The sequence below is a fragment of the Pyrus communis genome, chromosome 13 (genome assembly GCF_041283825.1).
Source record: "Pyrus communis isolate YQ-2024b chromosome 13, ASM4128382v1, whole genome shotgun sequence".
Taxonomy (NCBI): Eukaryota; Viridiplantae; Streptophyta; class Magnoliopsida; order Rosales; family Rosaceae; genus Pyrus; species Pyrus communis.
Genome location: NC_142577.1, coordinates 12,623,705 through 12,645,224, shown reverse-complemented (window position 1 = coordinate 12,645,224; position 21,520 = coordinate 12,623,705). Strand labels below are relative to the sequence as shown.

General features: G+C 39.3%; 1 protein-coding gene across 1 annotated transcript; it reads right to left on the bottom strand.

The window, feature by feature from the left end:
* Nucleotides 1-7,168: 7,168 nt before the first annotated feature.
* On the bottom strand, nucleotides 7,169-15,444 carry LOC137736970 (plasma membrane ATPase 4). The gene is made up of 16 exons (XM_068476299.2): nucleotides 15,153-15,444; nucleotides 12,193-12,312; nucleotides 11,796-12,032; nucleotides 10,535-11,296; nucleotides 10,302-10,424; nucleotides 10,103-10,207; nucleotides 9,856-10,000; nucleotides 9,598-9,762; nucleotides 9,266-9,504; nucleotides 9,130-9,162; nucleotides 8,953-9,034; nucleotides 8,706-8,866; nucleotides 8,424-8,597; nucleotides 8,157-8,339; nucleotides 7,885-8,066; nucleotides 7,169-7,570 (listed from the first exon to the last, which is right to left on the bottom strand). The coding sequence occupies exons 1-16, from the start codon at nucleotides 15,210-15,212 to the stop codon at nucleotides 7,474-7,476; spliced, it is 2,868 nt and encodes a 955-aa protein (XP_068332400.2). The 5' UTR covers nucleotides 15,213-15,444; the 3' UTR covers nucleotides 7,169-7,473.
* Between the last annotated feature and the right edge of the window lie 6,076 nt (nucleotides 15,445-21,520).

The following is a 21,520-nucleotide window of genomic DNA, read 5'->3' as shown; positions in this document are numbered from 1 at the left end:
CATGTCGGAAAGATGTCGACGTAGAACACCTCCTCGTCAGGCAAGTCATCTGAGATTTTCCAGTTGACTGGGATTGAATGATCGGCAAGGAAGTCTGCTAGTGCTTGTCCCTTGATGGCTTTAGCTGGAACGTAGATGATCTCGTATTGATTAAGAAGCAATGCCTATTTTGCTAGTCGCCCCGTCAAAACTGGCTTGGACATGACATATTTGAAAAGGTCAGTTTTGGTAATCAAGTGGATGGTGTAAGCATGCATGTAGTGTCTGAGCTTTTGGACAGCAAAGACTAAGGCAAGTCACATCTTTTTGATTAGGGTGTAGTTAAGCTCAACCTTAGTAAGGGTTCTACTTAGGTAATAGAGTGTTCTTTCCTTTTGGCCTTCATTTTCTTGCACTAAAAGTGCTCAAATGGAACTTTCTTATGTATCAATGTATAGGATAAGTGGCTTTCCAGGCATGGGAGCTCATACAACAGGTGGGCTTGCTAGGTACTTTTTTATGTTTTCGAAGGCATTGCGGCTGGCGTCATCCCATAAGAATGGAGCGTCTTTCTTCATGAGTCGACTGAAGGGTTGACAACATCTGGCGAGGTTGGAAATGAAGCGTCTTATGAAGGCAAGCTGTCCTTGTAGACTTTTCAGCTCATGTAGATTCCTTGGCTCGAGTATGCTTTGAATGGCCTTAATTGACTTGTCCACTTCAATGCCACAATGCTTGACTATAAAGCCAAGGAATTTCCCAGAGGTGACGCCAAATGCACATTTTAACGACTTCATCTTAAGGTTGTAGTGTTGTAGTTTGTCGAACACCATTCGTAAATCCTTCAAGTGATCGAATCTTTTATTGGTCTTGACAACTATGTCATCTACGTAACATTCTATGTTTTTGTGTAGCATGTCGTTGAAGATCTTCTGCATAGCGCGTTGATATGTGGCTCCAGCGTTCTTCAAACCAAAGGGCATTACCTTGTAACAGTAGATACCTTTTGGGGTACGGAAGGCTGTTAGTTCCTCATCTTCGGGAGCCATGCATATTTGATTGTACCCAGATGAGTCATCCATGAATGATAGCACTTAGTGGCCAGTGGTTGCGTCCACCATGATTTCAATGACTGGCAAGGGAAAGTCATCATTTGGGCAAGCGTTGTTGAGGTCTTGGAAGTCTACACAATCACGTATTTGTCTAGATTTTTTAAGGACAATGACGTTGTTAGAGATCCACTTAAGGTATTGCACCTCTCGAATGAAGCATGCTTTGATTAGCTTGTCAATCTAGGCCTCAATTTGTGGGATGAGTTCAAATTGATAGCGTCTTTGAGTTTGCTTTATCGATTGCATTCCAGGCTTAACTACCAGATGATGCAAGATAATGGTAGGGTCAGGGCCGGGCATTTCCTTATAGTTCCAAGCAAAGACGTCTTTGTACTCCAAGAGCAGTTAGTAGTACTCCTCGATCTCATTTGCACTTAGTAGTGCACTTACAAAGATAAGCTTTGGTTCCTCGCTTATGCCTAGGTTGAGCTCCTTGAGATCATCAATCGTGGCTTGCCCCCTCTCCCAGTTTTTGAGTTGTGGTGGCACAACAGTAACATCCTCCTCGGGAACCTCGTCTTCTTTGTCATCTTGGATCATGATGTGGAAAACGTCTTGGACCTCCTCTTCAGTGTCGTCTACTTGGGCTTGTTAGAGTAAAGATTGGCTAGTGTGGAAGATGGTGCACTTCTTTACCTTTAGTTGTCCTCTTGTGTCAACTTATAAGGTTACTTAGCACTTTATCCTTGAAGGAATTAAGCTTTTCTTCCTTTGGCACTGTTTTCCTCTTCCTATAAGTCTTCTTGGTCTCTACAAGTCTTTCCAAAGCAGACCGTCGCGGAGGAGAACTAGCCGTGTTGCTTTGTTTCATAGGTTTTGACAACCTTTCAAAGATAGAGCTTTGGGGTGTTGGCGTGTTAAGTTGTTTGAAGAGGAAAGTTCATTCTTAACCTTTAATGCGATCAAGTGTCGAAATTCTGGGTTTTGAACAATTCAACCCATCGAAGACTGATGTTCGAGGGGTGGGTTTAGGCTCTTCTTTATTTTGTCCAACGCGTACGCTGATGTGTTGAGTGCTAGCATTTTTTGCTTTTCTTGAAATCTTCACGGGTGTATTTGGTGTGAAGCCAAGTCCAGCGTTGTTATTGTCAACTCCGTAACCATGCTCCTTCAACCTCTTTTGAGTCTCAATAAGGTCACGTTCTTTATAGTTGACGGTGTTTGCATTCTTCTTAAGATTTGAAGAGGAAGTGAAATCGTTCCCAGCCTTTGACATGAGTTTGTAGGCGTTTGGGTCGAAGCCTTCTTTGGTCCTCTTGGTTGGAAGAGAGCTTGCTTTCGTCCCTTTTGGCAAGGGTTGTATGAAGCCTTGCGATGGTTTTGAGATTTAGCATCGCCTAGCTGTGTCAGAGGTAAAATTGCATTTGCCTTGAGCAGCTTTATGTCGTCTTTGTGCAGCTATATGTCGACTTTGCTTGTTTCGAATGAGGATTGCCCACTCTTTCTTCTCGACATCGCGATGTATAGAAAGACGGGTGTGTTTGATCCTTTTGAGGGCGTCACATTCCCATTGGTTGTTGCGGGCTTAGCAGGATCATCGTTTTTGCTTGAAGATGACATGGCTTCCCCTTCTTGCTCTTTAGGCACGGCTTGCTACTCCTTCTTTTTGGGTGCGGCTTTGCCTGTGGACTTGATCTTTTTTGGAAGAGCTTCTGGCATTGTATCTTCTTCCATGTAGAACTTGGCATCCGCGAAATGTGATTGGACTTCAATGAATGGCTTGGTGTCACCTTGTATCACCTTCACTTCTTCTCAGTAGTATTTTAAGCATTGGTGAAGGGTGGACGACACCACTCCATTCTTATGGATCCAAGGTCTTCCCAAAAGCAAACTGTAGGAAGTTCTCGCGTTAATCACACGGAATATCGTGTTCAACTTGAGTTCACAAATGGTTATCTCGACGCGAACCATGCCCATCGCTCTTTGCCCTCATTGGTTGAAACCTTGGATTAGTAAACGGCTTTGGGTAAGTTCACCCACCTTGATGTCGATTGCAGTCATTGTTGACTTTAGCATGATGTTTATGGCTGAACCACCATCTACAAGCATGCAGTTGACTTTGTGCTCCTTCACGTATCTAGAGACGATAAGAGGACGGTTGTGAGGCTTTGACCCTAGCAGCAAGTCTTCTTCATTGAAGGTGATTGCATCATGGGTGGCACAACATGTAGTGTACTCATGTGGCCGAAGCTCCAAGCCTTTGTCATTGCTTTCTTGCACTTCGTGGTCGTTGGGACTCGCCAAGATCGATATTAGTGCTCTACGCATCTCTTTGAGCAATTGTAACGCCTCCTCGATGCTAAAGTATGACGCCAGGCTTTCTTCAAGCGTGGGAGTTTTCTCTTTCTTGACGGCGATGGCTTTGCCTTTTGATGACTATTCTCTCTCTATTTCAACCATGTGACAGGCAGCGGTAGTGCACCGTTGGAAGAAATTCTTTGGGAAGTACTTGTGCAAAGAGACAAGAATGCATGGCTCTTGCTCCTTAGGCTCCCTAGCGTATGTCGGCTTAGCAGCTCTTACGTTTTTCTTGGGCTTTATATTGTTGCAGTGGAGGTGCGTTCTCGCTTGTTCCACTTTTGGTTTTACGGGTTATGGTCTTGGTTTCCTTGTCTTTTTGTAGGGTACTAGTGTCCACCCCTTTGTATCGTTAGTAAGTGCATTTTGGTCACCTGCCCCCAGTGATGGTTGTATAGAAGGTGCTGTGTGGCTTGAGCATGAGTGGGAATGATCATGTATCACTTGGAGAGGCACAGGATCGAATGAACCAAACACAATTGCAGGAGTATGCATTGTTGCTGTGTCTTCAAGGTCGTGTTCAATCTGCCCTTGTTGTGCCAGCTTCATGATGAGCTCCTTGAGGATGAAGCACTTACCAACTAGATGGTTCACGATACAATGGTATCTGCAATACCTATGATTATTAACGCGATTCATCTCTTCTGGGCGCTTGCACTAAGGTAACTCGATCACCTTTTTCTCCAACAAATCGTTTAGCATTGCAACCATGTCAGAGTCCAGAAAAGGATACGTCTTTTGCTCCAGCTCCCTCAAGATGTTTTTTTACCTATCTTGGGTGCGAGAAGGCTCACCTCTTTTTATCTCATTCGCTTTGTTCTTGGAAGAGATCTTGACGGGCGTAGGGAAGGTCTTGACGAGGGTAGTGTTAACGGTAAAAGCTTCCATTAGCGAGGCCAGGGTGATCACAGGTTCGTGCCTGGGGTGCTCTTGGTCCTTTGGCAGAGTTGATAGAAGGGTGGAAGGCATGGCAGAGAGAGTTCTCGTCTTGCTTCGGGTTGCGACACCCAAAGTGCCACCACTTGCGACAAGGATGCCCTTTTTCTTTGCGTTGGTAGCAGGAACAGCTTGATCCTTCCTTGATGCCATTTGTGCTTTTTTTTTTCTAGATTTAAAGATAGAGATGAGAGGCAGAGAGGTCCTACTGGGCGTGCTAAATTTGTAAACATGAAAATTCTGGTTCAAATGAAACGAGAAGACGTGTACAAAGTAGATTTGTATTGATTTGAATTTGTAGGTTACAATCTCTATTTACAACTTTTTCTCTGATTCAGTCTTCAAATTTGATGTAAATGCCTGATTGTTGATCCAAGGGTCGTGATGACTTAATCTTCGATGAACAGTTGAACGATTGCTTCAAGTTTTCAGTTTGAAAACAACGCGTGGATGATCTCACCTCAAGGATGCGGCAAACGTAGTGTTTAATGCGGGATTTCATTGCTTCAAAGGTCTTGGCGACTTGATCTTGAAACAAACGTTGCTACATGTTTATAAGCTTGCAACAAAGTCTTGAAGGAATCGGCATAAGTGCTTATTGATTCTTCAAGGAAGTGCTTCGGCTTTGGTTGAATGTTCTTCGAAGAGAACTTTGGCAGCATATTAGTCTTCCAAGTTTTGGTAGAGGTTCTTCTATGTAGAGATTTTTTTTTACCCTTATGCTTGTGGGAGGACCTTGTATTTATAGGCTTCTCAAAGCTTGCCTTTGGGTGGATTTGGCTTTGATTTATGTCCTAATTTGTCCATGGGGGAATTTAGGCATGTTTTGTGTCTTAATTTCAGCCACTTTACTCCCTTGGCCGAAATTATGAGGCCTTGTTGCCTATTTTGTGAGCAATCTTCTATTCTTGCTTGTTTTATGAAGATGCCTTAACTTTCTTTCCGGTTTTAGGACCAATCTAAACCCTTTTGCCGAATTTAAAGGGTGTTTCTCCCTTGTGCTGATTTTTGGGAAGGTTTTATCCTTCATTTGCTTTGATTTGTGCCACATGTCATTGATGACTTGTCCATTTGTGATGAGTCATGCGCCACATGGAGCTTTGTGATACATCATTTGTATGGAACAAAATTTACATATCTACACTAGCGAACAGTGTTGAAAAACTATTTTAGTTTGTTAGTTGAACTTAACATCTCTGACCACACTTTATGTTAACAAACCCTTGAGGGTTAAAAAGTTGGAGAATTTTGATGCTTCTTTTAAAGTTTAGCTTTTGTTATTGTGTCTCTCGTCTTCCTTCTGCCATCAGCGAGGTGAAGTGACTATTCATTTTGTTAATTAAGAGCCATTTAAAGAGTCTCTTGGAGCTATACTTTACTGGATTTCTTGTTGAAATACCTTGGCAAGATGCAAAAGAAGAGCATCTTTGAGAAGGTCTACAACTTATGAGTAGCATGTTTATTTATTTTGTTAAATTCTCTCTCCTCCTCCGTAAGAGTATCTTGAAACTAGATTTTCTTGGTTTTCTTATTAAAATTATCTAGCCAAAAAGTTTTAAATAGCCTCTTTGAGTTGCTCTAAAGTTTGTAAGCAACATGTTTATGCAAAGATTTTTGCTACCGGGATTACTCTCGGTGGTTATCAAAGAAACGATTTGTTTTCTGTAAGATGATCTTCGTTATGCTATTCTGTCCATCTTTTTTATATAAACTGTCATGTTCAGTTTTCAATATGCATTCTCTGCTCATGGTTTTGGAGGAAAAATTTGGTGTAAGATCCATAAGAGAGAGTCCTTAGAAACTAATGGAACGCCCTGGAATGCTTTTAGTCAGTGCTTTCATTATCGTGCAGCTGGTAAGAACAATGCCACATAAATCTTCTTTTAAATACAACGAGTTTTTTATACATGGTATAGACAGATGATGATGTTTGTGCCAACTGGGGTTTTGCAAGAATACACAGCATTGGTTGGGATGGGCCGGTGTCAACTGGATTTATAGCATCGTCTTCTATTTTCCACCAGAATGGATGAAATTCGCCATCCATTGTAGGGGAAAGGTTTGGCTCAACTTGCTAGAGAACAAGGTAAATCTTTGGTTCTAAGTTATCTCTACCATATAGTCAGACTCTCCTGTTATAATCAAGGTTCTAAAAGACGTTAGGCGCTAGTCGAGAGAAGGGTTGGGGCCTGGCGGCTAGGCGGAGACTAGGTGGATTTAAGTAAATCTATAATATTTCACGTAAATAAGTGTGTTTATACTTCAAATATATATAATTTCATCATAAACTACAAAATAGAATGATATATATATTATGAAGTATTGGAAGAAGCCTATAATGTGTGTTTATTTAAGTATTCAACAAGTTTCTTACAGTTTTTTAAAAATAAAAAAAAATTCAAAATGAAAGTTATTTATTTTCTGTCTAAGTGAGTTGCAACCTTAGCGGGTGCCTTGGCGGGTCTAGGCAGGTGCCTAGGCAGCCTAGGTTGGTGCCTTTTAAGTGCCCTTTCTTAATTTTCAAAAGCCTAGGCATTAATCGGGGCGGTGATTAGCCGCCTATCACCTAGACGGTGACTAGGGCCTAGGTGGCGTTAGGCGGAGATTTTTACAACAGTGGTTATAATTGTTTCCATGCAATTCAAAAGTGATAGACAACAGGCCTGCTATGGTATTAGCAGAAGAGTGAGCAATTGTTCTCTAATGCAGGAATAGTACAGAATGTCAGAGCGCTTGAACGAACATGGTCAGCATCCGAGGGTTGTGCCATCAGCGTTCTAATGCTATCTCACATCCTGCATTAGATAAACGCTAAAAGAGTGGATAGAAAATGGTGCACACTATCAAAGAAAGATAGAAAGTAGATTATGACTAGAAAACTGCAGGACATTGTTTGGCCCCTTAGAAGAGCAAAAATAAACCAAATACAACCCTTTATCTTGCACTTGAAATACATTAGAATGCAAATATAAAACGAAGGAGAGTTTTTATATATAGCACAGACATGCTCTCCAACATATCTAGAAATGTATAACTAATTAGGCCTGCTTTCGATTTGTCTTTCTTTCTTCCTCTATCTCTCCTCATTAATTTGTTACATTGTTGAACCCCGGCCCTTTCTTTCCCAGGTAGCGTTTGTTCTGGATTGTTACACTGTATAATGCTGCTGGATTGTGTCAATGTCCAGGCCCTTCAGCTTCACCACTGATTCCACATGTCCCTTGAGAGTGTGAAGCTCCCGAAGTCTACAACCACAAATTAACAAGATATTCGGTTTCAATAAACCGATGGCACGCAGGAAGATACTGTCATTTATAGGAAAATGTTTTCTTGCCAGAATATGTGACAAGTTATGTCAACATGTTGCTAGGCTGTCAATCTGGACTACTGAGCTCGTAGTATGGTCGAAATTTACAATATGGCAACATAACTTGCCAGATTTCTAACAAGAGAACATTACCCATCATTCATATAACTTTGAAAGTGATGTTATGTAACAGGAATTGGGAAATGAATTGTTTCCTGTAGGTAACATTTGAAATTCTGAATGGTAGCTTACCTTGCAACTTCGGCTCGTCTCTTGGCCTGCTCAGCAATCTCAGACAGCTCTCTGTAGCTGTTCTTGTCATTGAAGATACTAGAAGATTCCGGTGCTTGGAGACCATGAAGTGTCCTTTGAGCATGAGCCCATTGAGCTTCTCTTTCTTCTTTTCCATAATCTTTCTTGGTGGTAAAGGCAGTCTGTTACAGTAGGATAAATCATTAGAAAACTTTGACTTCACCGATCAAACTAAACGATTTCACCTTCTATTCGAAAGAACAAAGATTTACCTTGTTCTCTAGCAAGTTGAGCCACGCCTTTCCACTCAAGATATATCGAATGGCGAATTTCATAAAGTCTAGTGGGAAATAGAATACAATGCTGTAGATCCAGATGACACCAGCCCATCCCCAACCAACTCCGTGTATTCTTGCGAAACCCCATTTGGCATATACTGCAAGCAAAGTTGCAACCTGAAGACGGGTAATCTTCAGCTTTCTATAACTTCTATAAAAACTTGCTTATTTAAGAGAGGATATAAGCGGCATTCCTCTTACCAGTTGCGCGATCATGAAAGCACTCATTAGAAGCATTCCAGGTCGTTCCATAAAGGAGAAGCCACGGGATCGAGTCACAAAAATGAGGGCCTGGCTCACAATACTCACTTGCAGGTACAAGGCAGCCATTAGTTCCTCAGGTTTCTCCCTTATGGATCTTACACCAAATGAGTCCTGCAAAATAATGAGCAGAAAATGCATATTGGGAACTGAACTTCATGAAAGTTTCTGAATAAAAAATGATGGACAGAAAAGAGAAAAGCATAATAAAGATCATCTTACAGAGAAGAAGTCGGTTTCTTTGATTAACCAGAAGAAGATAACAGTCATCAGTGCCAAGTAACCTCCAAGCACAATCCCAGTAGCAAAAATCTCTTTCAATTTCCAGCTATCAGGCAGGGGAGATGGCTTTACTCTATCCTTTGAGATTGTCATAATTGTGCCTTCAAAATTTAACGAGTGCATGGTGTCAGCAGTCACATAAATATATATCATATACTATTTGACAGTTCGCTTCCTAAAAACTTACCATCGTTCAATATGGCAATAATCAAAACCATGAAGGGTGAGAAGTCGAACTTCCATATGAGAGCAATGAACATGAAACCGAACTGCAATGTATGCCAAAAAATAAATAAAAAAAATTAGATAAAGACTTGATTAGGGAGAGAAACCACAAATTGTTAAACCACCACTATTTACTTACCACAATACGAATGGTGATAGAAACTGCATAGATCTGCAAAAGACAAAGAAAACAAAACAGGAGGAAAACGTTAGACTTTCCATCATAAACTGTTCGATCAGAGTGGTTTTTTGATGAGAAAGGCAGGAAAACTAACAGTGTAATTCTTCATTCTCTGGAAAATAGCTCTACTGGTCAACACTGCACTAATGATGACACTCAATCCGGGTTCTGTAAGAACAATGTCGGAAGCACTTCGTGCAGCATCTGTAGCATCAGCAACAGCAATTCCGATATCTGCTTTCTTCAGTGCAGGGGCATCATTGACACCATCTCCAGTCATTCCACAAATGTGCTTTCTTTCCTGCAACTTCTTCACAATTTCGTATTTGTGCTCTACAAGAAGCAAGAAGATGTGTAAGAAAAAATCACTTTCCGTATTAGAAAACAGAGAAACCCTCTAATCAATCACTGCTCAAAAGTATTCACCTGGAAACACTCCAGCGAACCCGTCAGCCTTCTCAATTAACTCTTCAATAGGAAGGGCAGCGATGCTTTCATCCTTGTGTTGACCAAGTAAGGAAGCAGATGGGTACATGTTTGTTCCCATTCCAAGTCTCCGACCAGTTTCCTTGGCAATGGCAAGTTGATCGCCTGCAGACACAGAAATGGCGACAGCAAGTAAGCACAACCACACACAAAATAAGAATGAATCCATTAAAGTAGGTTGAATATTAACCGACTTACCAGTAATCATCTTAACATTTACACCAAGGTTAAGAGCCTGGCGGATGGTTTCTGCACTATCATGTCTTGGAGGGTCGAAAAGAGGCAACAATCCAACGAACTGCCATGGACCACCAGAACTTTCTTTTGTTTTCGCAGGCACCTCCTGTAAACATATACCAATCACAATGATAAGAGGGTGCTCTACTTCTTATAAAACTGAAAAAAGTGCAAGAGATACTAAAAACGTCAAGGTTGAGTATAAAACCTGTCTAGCAACAGCCAATGACCGAAGCCCACGTTCAGCATATTTGTCAATAATGTTAAAAACCTTCTTCTTGAAATCTTCTTTGCAGAGGCAGAGGTCCAAAATCTAATTACAGAAATCAATTCATTAGTCTGTGAGTATGAACGCTTACCTTTCAATAATGTAATGCACCAGGTAACTATAGGAAAAACAGAAGTACCTGCTCAGGGGCACCTTTGCTTGCTCTATGCCAGTTTCCATCAGAATCAATGTAAGTCAAAGCAGTTCTCTTGTCGACGGGATTAAATGGTAAGAAGTGCACCTCTCTAATACCAGCTCGGGCCTGCGTATAAATGAATTCATTAAGATGAGCATATCCATTGAAAATTCCATCCCAGAATTAATGAAGAACCAATTATAGAGCATACAAGAAAAGTTGGAAATGATTTATACCTCCTTTGGGTCGGCAAGCATTCCAACCATAGCAGCATCAATGGCATCCTGGTTTTCAGTTCTGGATGACCTTGCAGCTAGAAGAATGACATGATCTTTCTCCACACCCTTTGCAAACACCTCAATCAAGTTTTTATCGATACTAAGCTTGTTAAGAGTTAGTGTTCCTGTCTTATCACTGCAAAGCACATCCATACCCGCCATTTCCTCAATGGCAGTCATCCTCTTGGTGATGGCACCCTGCTGAGATAGCCTGTGAGAACCAATAGCCATTGTCACGGACAAGACAGTGGGCATGGCAATGGGAATGCCTCCAATCAAGAGCACCAAGAGATTGTCAATTCCACTCCTGTACTTGCGGTGCTGAATTGGGTACATGACTATGATCTCAATCACCATTCCAATGGCAATGGAACAGATACAGAAGTTCCCGATGGCAGTGAGCACCTTCTGGAAGTGTCCGACTTGGTTAGTGCTGTCCACAAGATGTGCAGCCTTCCCAAAGAAGGTATGGACACCGGTGGCAATAACAACAGCTTCAATTTCACCCTGCTTGCAAGTTGAACCGGAGAAAACCTCATCACCTGGATGCTTGGTCACTGGAAGTGATTCTCCTGTGAGGGCAGATTGATCGATCTTTAAAGGATCACCCTCGAGAAGACGAGCATCAGCTGGGACGATATCTCCCAATTTGATACTGATGATGTCCCCTGGAACCAAAATCGCAGCATCCTCCTCGCTCCATTTTCCATCTCTAAGCACCTACAAATACATCGCCATCAAATACATAAGAATTATATTGTTGCCTCCAATTAGCGAGGTGCATAGTTGTATGATAAGCGTCTGAGACTCATATCGCCTGTCTGTTAAATTGTTCTGTGCAACATAAACAACTGTGAGAAATTTATTGATTTTGTTATTGATTCATGACACATGTCGCTAGGAGTGCCAATATTAGAAATCTTATTATGTTACCACATTCACTAGGCAGCCAATATTAGAAATCTTATTATGTTACCACATTCCCTACTAGCCTACATATGAGAATGGATTCTATTAACAAAACAAAAACGGTGATGTTTGCGCTACAAGAAAACAACATAAATAGACGCCACCGCATCTTGTCTAGTGCAACTAATGTCAGTGACTATTCGTGTGGTTTTCTTGAACTGTTGAAAAGGCTCCTTAAAACTAAAGTTAGTTACTTGAGTACAAAGCCACTGAAATCCAGGACCCTTTTGAAATGTTTGATTTGGATTACCTTAGTCTTAGGAGCAAGACCAGCCATAAGAGCAGCGGCTGCATTTCCAGCATTGTTTTCTTCAATAAAACTGATGGTAGAGTTGATGACCAACAGGCAGAGAATACCAACAAAATCTTGCCAATCTGGCGGCTGCCCCTCGCCGTTGGCCAGAGCAATTGCCATGACGGCTGCAGCTTCCATGACCCATGACAGAGGATTCCACATAAACCCCAGGAACTTGAGAAATTTGCTTTCCTGTTCATTGTATCAGTAACAAATATTTAGATATTATGAACTAAACTATACTAAAAGCTAGTAAAAACAAAATTTAATGTATGTAATCGTTGTAGTAAAAGGAAAATGTCTCTTGCACTCGCCCGTGCGGAGAAGCTGGTTATATTGTTAGGAAAATGACCTTTTTCTCTTCTAGCTTGTTGGGACCAAAAATCTCTAGCCTTTGGGCTCCTTCCTCCGAGCTCAAACCTTCTTTGGAACATTTCAACTGTTCAAACACTTCCTCGACCGGAATCCGCTCCTGTAAACCAACTCATTGTTAGGAAAGAAATACTTATAATGCTCACTATAATTTCAAGCATTCATACATACCACACACCACCTATAAAAACTATGATTTCGTTAAAATATTTAGTCAAATTAAATACAAATATTTTGTTCCGGCAAATTATTTGTACTAACTCGGAAATTTGATCAGTAAATGTGATGCAATTCCAGTTTTCGCTTTCTTATATTTATATAAAGTAGTATACAATTCCAGCCAAATGATAACTGTTGCAAGTTGACAAATGAACTGTTGGCAAACTGTCGGGGAATCACATCTCAGTGAACATGTAACATGCATATAAAGTATAGCCAGTTCATTTTTTTTTTTTTTTTAAATTTCAAAGTATATAAGCTAGTTCATTTGCTTGACATTCTTTAAACCATAGGGCTTGAGGTCCACATGTGAGAGATTTCTATACAGTACTAGATTAGTAGATCCCACAAAAATAAATGCGTACTACAATTCAAATCAAGCCAGCTACCAAAAATAATAATAATTGGAAAATAAAACAAATAAGAGATATAAGGCAAACATATTTGAAGATATAGATTTTGGACATAAATATGATTTTCCTGTACGCATTTTCTCTTTCTTCACACTTTTGCTACTCTCCTTTAATTTATTTTGTCCTTTATTTTATCCGAGAGAAAGGTTTTAATCTACCACAATTACTGTTTAAAGTGAATGGCACACCAATTAAGTGACCAACTTATCCAATTACATATAATCCAATAGTAGTATTGAAAATCGGCTACTTAGTACTACGGTTCATTAATATTCTTCTTCACTAGTAAGTGAGAGGTCTTAGGTTTAATTTTCGCTAAAAGCGAATTTGAACCAAATTATTGTTAGTTCATTGTGAGGCTCTTAATGTAAATAATATGATTTTTTTCCCAAAAAAAAACAAAAAAAAAAAAAAAGAAAAATCCAACAGCAGTATTTCGTTCACGTAACCGTAAAAGCACATTCTCCTTTATCACATCCAAATTCCAAATATAAATTCGCATGGAGAGAAACGGTGAGAAGATATTATCTTATCTATCACATTGCATTCAAAATTTAACCTTGAAATCGAAATTGAATGGATTTTATTTTTGAATCAAATCTCAAAGGAAATCTTTTATGTTTTAAAAGTAACGTCAAGCCTTTTATTGGGATGTGAATTCTCTCCGAATCCTTTTTGTGGGAATCTTAGAGATCTTCACATCGTGATCGTTCATCGTACATCGTATGATCAGTTTTCATTAAATATTATTTATATTTAATTTTAAATAATAAAATTTAAAATAATTTCTGACCACACGATATACGATAAATAACTACGATATTAAAATTCCTAAAATTCCCATAATTTGAATCCAAATGAAATACAAATCCCTTTTATTGGTTACAACTTGGTGATTGCCGACCATGAATTTTGATTTTCAACGGTTACAATGACCCAAAAATCAACCCTCTCAATTTTTTTATATTTATCCAAATTCTTGCCTTCCTAGGGATTCTAGCCAATCACAAAAGCGTTGACCAGCGCAGTTATAATATATTTCATTTTTATTTATTATATTAAAAAAATGAAAAAAATGTTTGTGTTAGTAAGTGAAGAGATTTTTTAATATATCTGAAACGAAACAAAAAAAAATAAAAAATACTCTAATTATATAACAACATGGGATGTGCCAAACACCTCTAAAAATCTCTTGTTAGTGGAACAACACAACTTTACAAGGCAAGAGCGTGACTGGTGCGTGACCTGCACGCGCCCAATACGAAAAACCCAAACGCTGGTGTACAGAAAAAGTTTAACTAGAAGTGTTGGTTTTGTAAGTGATCATCTATGATTGTGATATAGATGTGTATCGTTTTTGCATCACAACGGGATTCGAATTCTGTCGTCTCTCTAACCTAACATTTGAACGTGATATAGATGTGTATCGTTCTTGCATCACAACGGGATTCGAACTCCGTCGTCTTTCTAACCTAACATTTGAACTTCATTGTCTTTCTAATCTAACTATAATCTAACAGATCGGTAGTTTGACCAAATAAATAAAATAAAAAATCGGTGTTTTATAAATCAAATGGTGTCAGGAGAGAGGGTAGAAGTGAGAGTTATCACAGGGGAAACGGTTTGAGATTTTTGAGATAAAAAAGAAGAGAATTCCTCGAACAGGAAAAGCCCAAAGTACCACAGAAAAGTACTTCCAATCCCTAAAAGCAAACAAACACCGGTGCGAGAGAGAGAGAGAGAGAGAGAGTTAGAACAAACTGTATTGACAGGGAACGTTTCTGTGATAAGAGAAGAAAATAAATGATTTATATGGAATAAATTTAGTGTCACTATGACGTTCTAGATCAATATATAGTTTCATTTTTACATAGCTATATTAATGGACACAGATGTTACGTATCAGTGAATCCGTTTTACAAAAAGTTAATCTCTGAAGTACGTAGCAGCGAATCCGTTTCACAAAAGATAATTTCTTAAGTAAGAGCCGCACAGCACAGAGAGAGAGAGAGAGAGAGAGAGAGAGAGAGAGAGAGAGAGAGTTTATATAAAATCCATCAGATAACCAAAAACAAATGAAGGGAGAGTATTTGCAGAAATGAATGAATCAATTTTTGTAAGAACATGATAAATTCAGATCTAAGCGTCAATCCAAAGCATACACAGCTAGAAAACTATGAACATGCAACAAGTAAACTCACTTTGGTCTAAAGATTAAGCAAAATCCCAACTCATGAAAAAGTAAAAAACTACCACAAACAAAATCAAGAACCATATTTTCCTGAGAAAATGAGGAAGAAAAATATACCAGATCAACAGTCTCGTTCTTGATCTCCTCCAGGCTGATAGCCTTGTCCGTACTCCCCATCTTTTCACAAGTTTACACCAGAACCTGAGCGATAAGCTTAATTAGCAACAACGGAGGAGGAGGAGGAGGAGGAGGAGGATACTAAAAGAGCATTTCTCAATCCCAAGAAAACAAAGGGGGAGACTTGGGAACGAGTGCTTGTGGCTGCCTCTATTTTTATACGTCTCCGAGGAAGGCCACCCCCTCCCCTCATGAGTCAGAATAAATTAATAATGTTTGGGGGGTTGGTAATGTAAAGTCACATTTGATCCCCGCCGTTTAACCCCGTCCCCAAGTGGACCCTCACCCTTGCTCTCGTATTATAGTATGACTTTTAATTCATCGTTTATGCTATGCAATTTCTCTACTTCTAGAAAATTAATAAATAAAGAGATTATTATCAACATTTCAAAATAATCATTGTGCACCGTCTTTTAAATATGCAATATTCAAAGATTGAATCACTATGAAAATGCATCTTCGAAATTAGTCTTGCTTGTTAGGGTACCATCTCGTTCTCTTGTAAACTAAGTTTGAATCATCATCTCTTAACAAACATGTTTACTTATGTAGAACAAAAATTCGATTCATTAGGATGATTGACTTCGATATGTTTACTAAAACGTGAGTATTGTAATCATTCAAATTTTTAGATTCTCATGTGTTTGCTAACACTTATGATATAAAAGAAATGTATATTCAACCTTAAAATTCTTAATTCCAATGCGTGAAAATTATGAATCATATTAACTAGGAGAGATTAGTTGATTCAAATCCTATTTATTTTTCTCGTTCCCATGAATTTGTGACCTCCCTCGTTTTCAAGTACATAAACATACCATTAGGTAGTTTAAAATATATTACCTCTATGTAATCTATATAATAATGATAAAAAAATTAAAGTTAAATAATACAAGATGATACTTCAAAATAATTTTTGCTCACGTGCCACGTTGAATTTGGTGTTATCAATTATGACATGTCTTTATTTTGAAATATTGTCATCTACTCATATACTAATACGTGGACTAATTATATTACTTAAAATTTTTACGTAAACAAAATAATAACTCTTTCATATAATAAATTTTCCCATCACCTTAACATCAGAGTCTAATAATATAATGTTAAATCAAATGAAAATTATAATCTAATAATATAATGGTATGTGAAAAGAAAGTTATAACGTTGTAACCGAGTTTTATATCTTAGTATTTTAGACTGTTTTCTCTAATCACCGGTGACTTGTCGGTTGCCGTTGCTGCTGTTGCGCTGGGTGATGATGATTCTTTAATTGTTTTGTGATAGGGATTGCCTTGGAGTTCTGACCCACCCCTTGCGAGGTTCACACACCCAATAAAATGGTCCATCCCAGTACTTGCTGACATGTGAAGGATTTAACACCAATTGGAAATCCGCAATGGCAGTTTCTCTGCTTCCAACTCTGGGACGTGTATGTATATGGTGAAAGGTGCACTTGGGGTAGTAGTTGATCATATACTCTAAAGAGTAGGCTTGGGATTTGAGACGTGTGGGAAATATGGTTCTAATATATGTTTCAGTCTCTTACGGTTCCTTTTTTTTTTTTTTTTTTTTTTTTTTTTTTTTTTGGGAAAACATTAATTCATTAAAGAAAATAAATGTATAATTTGTGATGGATGGACTTAAGGAACAAAAAAAATTTCTAGATGGCATGAATAAGGGGTGGTACGCTATGTGTCATTATATAAGTTCCGAGAATTTTTATATTTTTTAAATGTCCCTCCACTTGTATAATAACATATGAGGTTTGTACTCATATTCCGGGTACATTAAAAAATCTCTCTTAAGATACAAGGTTTGAGAAAATTAAGCCCACCAAAATACTACAAACCCAATACATAGGAATTCAACAGATGAAAAATAAACAAGTAACTGTAATAGTAACAGCAAAAGCAATAGGTCAAAAGTTGAAACAACTGGAAACCTTGGAGTAGCCGCCATATAGGTACCAAAACGAAGGTGAATCTGCAAAAGCAAGGCAAAACCAACACAACCCAAAAATGGCAAGCATATCAAAGCAAAAATCACATCTTAGAGTGTCTCAAAATGACACCCGGAGCGAAGCCAAACCAAATTTGAAGAGGAAATAGGGCGATAGACGGCGACCATGCCGACGACTCTCAAAATGACACCAGGAGTGAAGCCAAACCAAATTTGAAGAGGGGGGGGGGGGGGGTGGTGTGTGGTTGGGTGGTGAGAGCGAGGGAGGGAATCACACAAGAGAGGAATACTCTTGCAAAGGGAGAGAGACTACCATGAAGGACAGAGGTTTCGATGACTAACGGCGAGTAGAGCAAAAAGCATAATACAAATTATGGTTCCTTATAAGGGACCGTTTGGTAATTATCTTTCATTTTTCAGTGTAATTTTTAGTTTATATAATAGAAATTATGATTCTTTATAAGAGATCGTTTGATAATTATTTTTCATTTTTCAATGTCAATTTTTAGTTTATATAATACAAATTATGATTCTTTATAAGAGATCGTTTGATAATTATTTTCCATTGTTCAGTTTCAATTTTTTAGTTTATATGTTCATTCTTTATCTTTATTATTATATATTATTACATGTGTTTCTGCATATTCCAATTTCAATCATCCATGAATCTAACCCCCCCCATACCTAACATTAAAAGAGTAGATAAATTAGTGAAATGATCCAATTTATACAAATGAAATTGCTAAACTTTCACAGGTGCATAATACATTACAATATGACATGAGTGGCAACAACAGAAAAACAGAAGCATATGTACTTCCTCCTCCATCCTCTTACAAGTAGGTCCCCTCATAACAAGATGAGTGAAATACTATAAAACTAGTCGCACATGATAGGGATAATTTTGTAAATATGCTACATGTAAGATCCCACATCGTCCAGGGATGAGGATTTCGTAAGCCTTATATGTATATTCCCATCTCTACTTAGCATGAGGCCTTCTGGGGAATCACTGGCTTCGGATTCCATCGGAACTCCGAAGTTAAGCGACTTCGTGCGAGAGCAATCCTAGGATGGTTGACCCACTAGGAAGTTCTCATCTGAATTCCCAGAAACAAAATCGTGAGGGTGTGGTGGGGGGCCCAAAGTGGACAATATCGTGCTATTGTGAAGTCGAGCTCGGGATATGGTGGGGGCTCGGGATGGGATGTGACAATTTGGTATCAAAGCCAATTCCTGGGCGGAAGTGTGCCGACAAGGACATCGGGCCCCTAAGGGTGGGTGGATTGTAAGATCCCACATCACCCAGGGGTGAAGATCCTGTAAGCCTTATATGTATATTCTTATATCTACCTAATACGATGCCTTTTGAGGACTCACTAGCTTTGGATTCCATCGGAACTCCGAAGTTAAGCGAGTTCGTGTGAGAGCAATCCCAAGATGGATGACCCACTGGGAAGTTCTCGTGTAAGTTCTCAGAAATAAAACCGTGAAGGCCTGGTGGGGGCCTAAAGCAGACAATATTATGCTACGGTGAAGTCGAACTCAGGATGTGATGGGAACCCGGGCCGGAATGTGACACTACACCCCACAAAATAAGTAACTATAGTTTTTATTAAGTTTTAGAAGCTTATAAAATAAGAGTATTATTTTGGTTTTTTTATTGTCACAAAATGAGATAAATTTGACTTCAATTTGTTGGGACCCCCAATAATCCTAAGTCGTCGCGCCTTTGGCAGCTTAAACGAAAACACAGATCCTTATAATAACAATATCTTAAACAAAAAACAACAATCTTAATGATGCCATGGTTCTGACAATGTTGAACGGTAGATCGTGAGATCCATTATTATTTTTTTCACTTGGAAATATAAGATTTTAACTTTTATTTTTGTTAAAAAAAATTTGAACTAAATTATTATTAACATTTTATGAGCCTAAGATTACTCAATTTCTTTTAGTATAAATAATCTCGATTATTAAAAAAAAAAAAAAAAAGGAACCACTGCCATTTCGGCTAACAAATCCCCACCGTTGGAATTTCTTTTCTTGCAATTTCTTTTGATCTTTGGATGGGAGTTTGGGTTGTTTTTCTAGTTGAGCGGACATTTTATGTGGACAAGGTCACTGTTTTAAAAATTATTGTCTGGTGACATTTAGATGCTAGACGGCTAGCTGCTGCTCGCATTAATTTTTAAGCATTTGAAAATCAAAAAAGTGTTTCTAGACCCACTTAGGTGTCCATCTAACTCGCCTAGGCTCCCGTTTAGATTGCGACTCTCATTTAGATAGGAAACCGATAACTATCATTTTGCATTTTTTTAAAATAAAATATAAGAGGCTTGTTGAATATTTGGATGAAACTCATTATATGTTTTTTCTCCATGTTTTAAATATGTACTAATAATTTATAATTTATATGTCATTTTATTTTTTAAATTTATGTATCCCAATACAACTATGTGTTTTTTTTAGTATAAATATGAACTTGTTTATACAATATATAATAAATTTACTCAAATCTGCTTAGGCCCTGATAAGATCTCGTCTAGCCACCTAAGTGCTAGGTCTCGTCACCAGTCTAGCTCCAAGCATCTTTTAGAACCTTGGACAAGGTAACAGAAAACGTCCTTATTTTTTTGGCAAATCACTAAAGAGGCATGCCTTCTTAATTCTTACATTAAATTAAGGTTCACATAAACTTGACTTCCCCACCCTAGCTCTCTAGAGGAAGAAGAAAACAGAGTAACACTGGTAGCGAGGGATCCAGTCGGATATCCTTCATTTGGCGACAGTAGCGAAACCAGAATTCAGAATAAGGAGGCACAAAGAACGAAATTGTACATAAAGCATGAAATTGAAGTACGTAAGAATTTTTAAGAAAAATCTTCAAAAAAATTCTCTCCGCTGTGAGAGCCCTCCGTGGTGAGTGTCTTTCTCCCTGTGTGGGAGTGTACTGGATTTTCTTTGTCTCCGTTTTGGTAAGTTCTACGGGGGGTACTGGATCTAACAAGAAGGGGTTGGGGGTTTCTTATTCTGGGGGTTGGCGCTCAGATCTGGGTATTTGGGGAGTGGAGGATGGATGAGGTGGATCTGCAACCAACTCTGATGGTGGGGGTTGGGGTTATTTATTACAGGGGGTCACCAAACAGAGTTAATGGCATTAAAGGCAGTCCTTCTACTGCCAGATCTGAGATTAGGCGAAGGAGCAACACTCTAATGAAAAGGCAAGGAGGCCCAAAAATCACAATCCTATGGGTGGTCGTTCTTCTCGCTGCTCAGACAGAAAAAAGACAAATAAGTAACATACCAGAAGGAAGAAAAAGCAAGTGGTGGTCCAGGGGGATATCTGAGGATACAAGAGCGTACGGAAGCAGAGCTGATTGTCAGGAAAGAGGAGATAGAGAAAGCAGCTGGACTATGGCGAATCAAGAGGTGGAAGAGCTGGTGGTCCACTTGGAGAAATCAATGGAGCTAACGACTATGGAACGAGGAACAAAGCTGGTGGGGACTGCTCTAACCAACAAAGCGCTAAATAAATGGGGAGTGAGAAATATCCTGCGTGCTGCGTGGAAGGACTTGGGGGAGGTTGATGTCAAATGGGCTTATGGAAATACCTTTATAATTACAGTGCAGGATGAGAGCTCGGCTGAGCGGATCCTGAGTTAGGTGCCATGGGCGGTCATGAAGCAGAATTTTTCAATTAAACGATGGCCATCTGAGCTTGCGATTGAGGAGATTCCCATGGAGCTGGTTCCTTTTTGGGTCCAAATCCGGGGGGTGCCTCTATATTTGTGTACAGACACTAATGTAAGACGACTAGCCAAAGAGATTGGGGAGTTGATGGAGATTGAGGATCCTGCCAGGGCTCGGGGCTTTCTCAGGGTGAGGGTGATGATTAACACAAAAAGCCCTTTAGCTAAAGGATGCTGGATACCGCGGGAGGATAACATGGATTCGTGGATTGAATTTCGATACGAAAGACTTCAGGATTTCTGCTACAAATGTGGGAGGATAGGACATGCAAACAATGAGTGTTCTTTTGAGATAGGGCAGAGCTCTGCAGCAGGCTATGGTGACTGGACGAAAACAGCTCCAATAAGAGAGGAAAGGGTAATGCAGAAGCCGCTGGCGGTTAAGTTGGGAGAAAGAAGACCCGCGGGAACTATCAGAGGAGGGGATCAGAAAAATATGCGGCCGCGCGTGATGACCACGGAGGATACGGCGCGTCGGGAAGTGGATGAACCAGTGAGGGGGACAAGGAGCCAGGCAGAAGCACACAGGCCAAGAAATAGTCAGAAAACGTGGCATAGGATAGAGAAAAGAAAGGAGAGGCAGGATGGGTG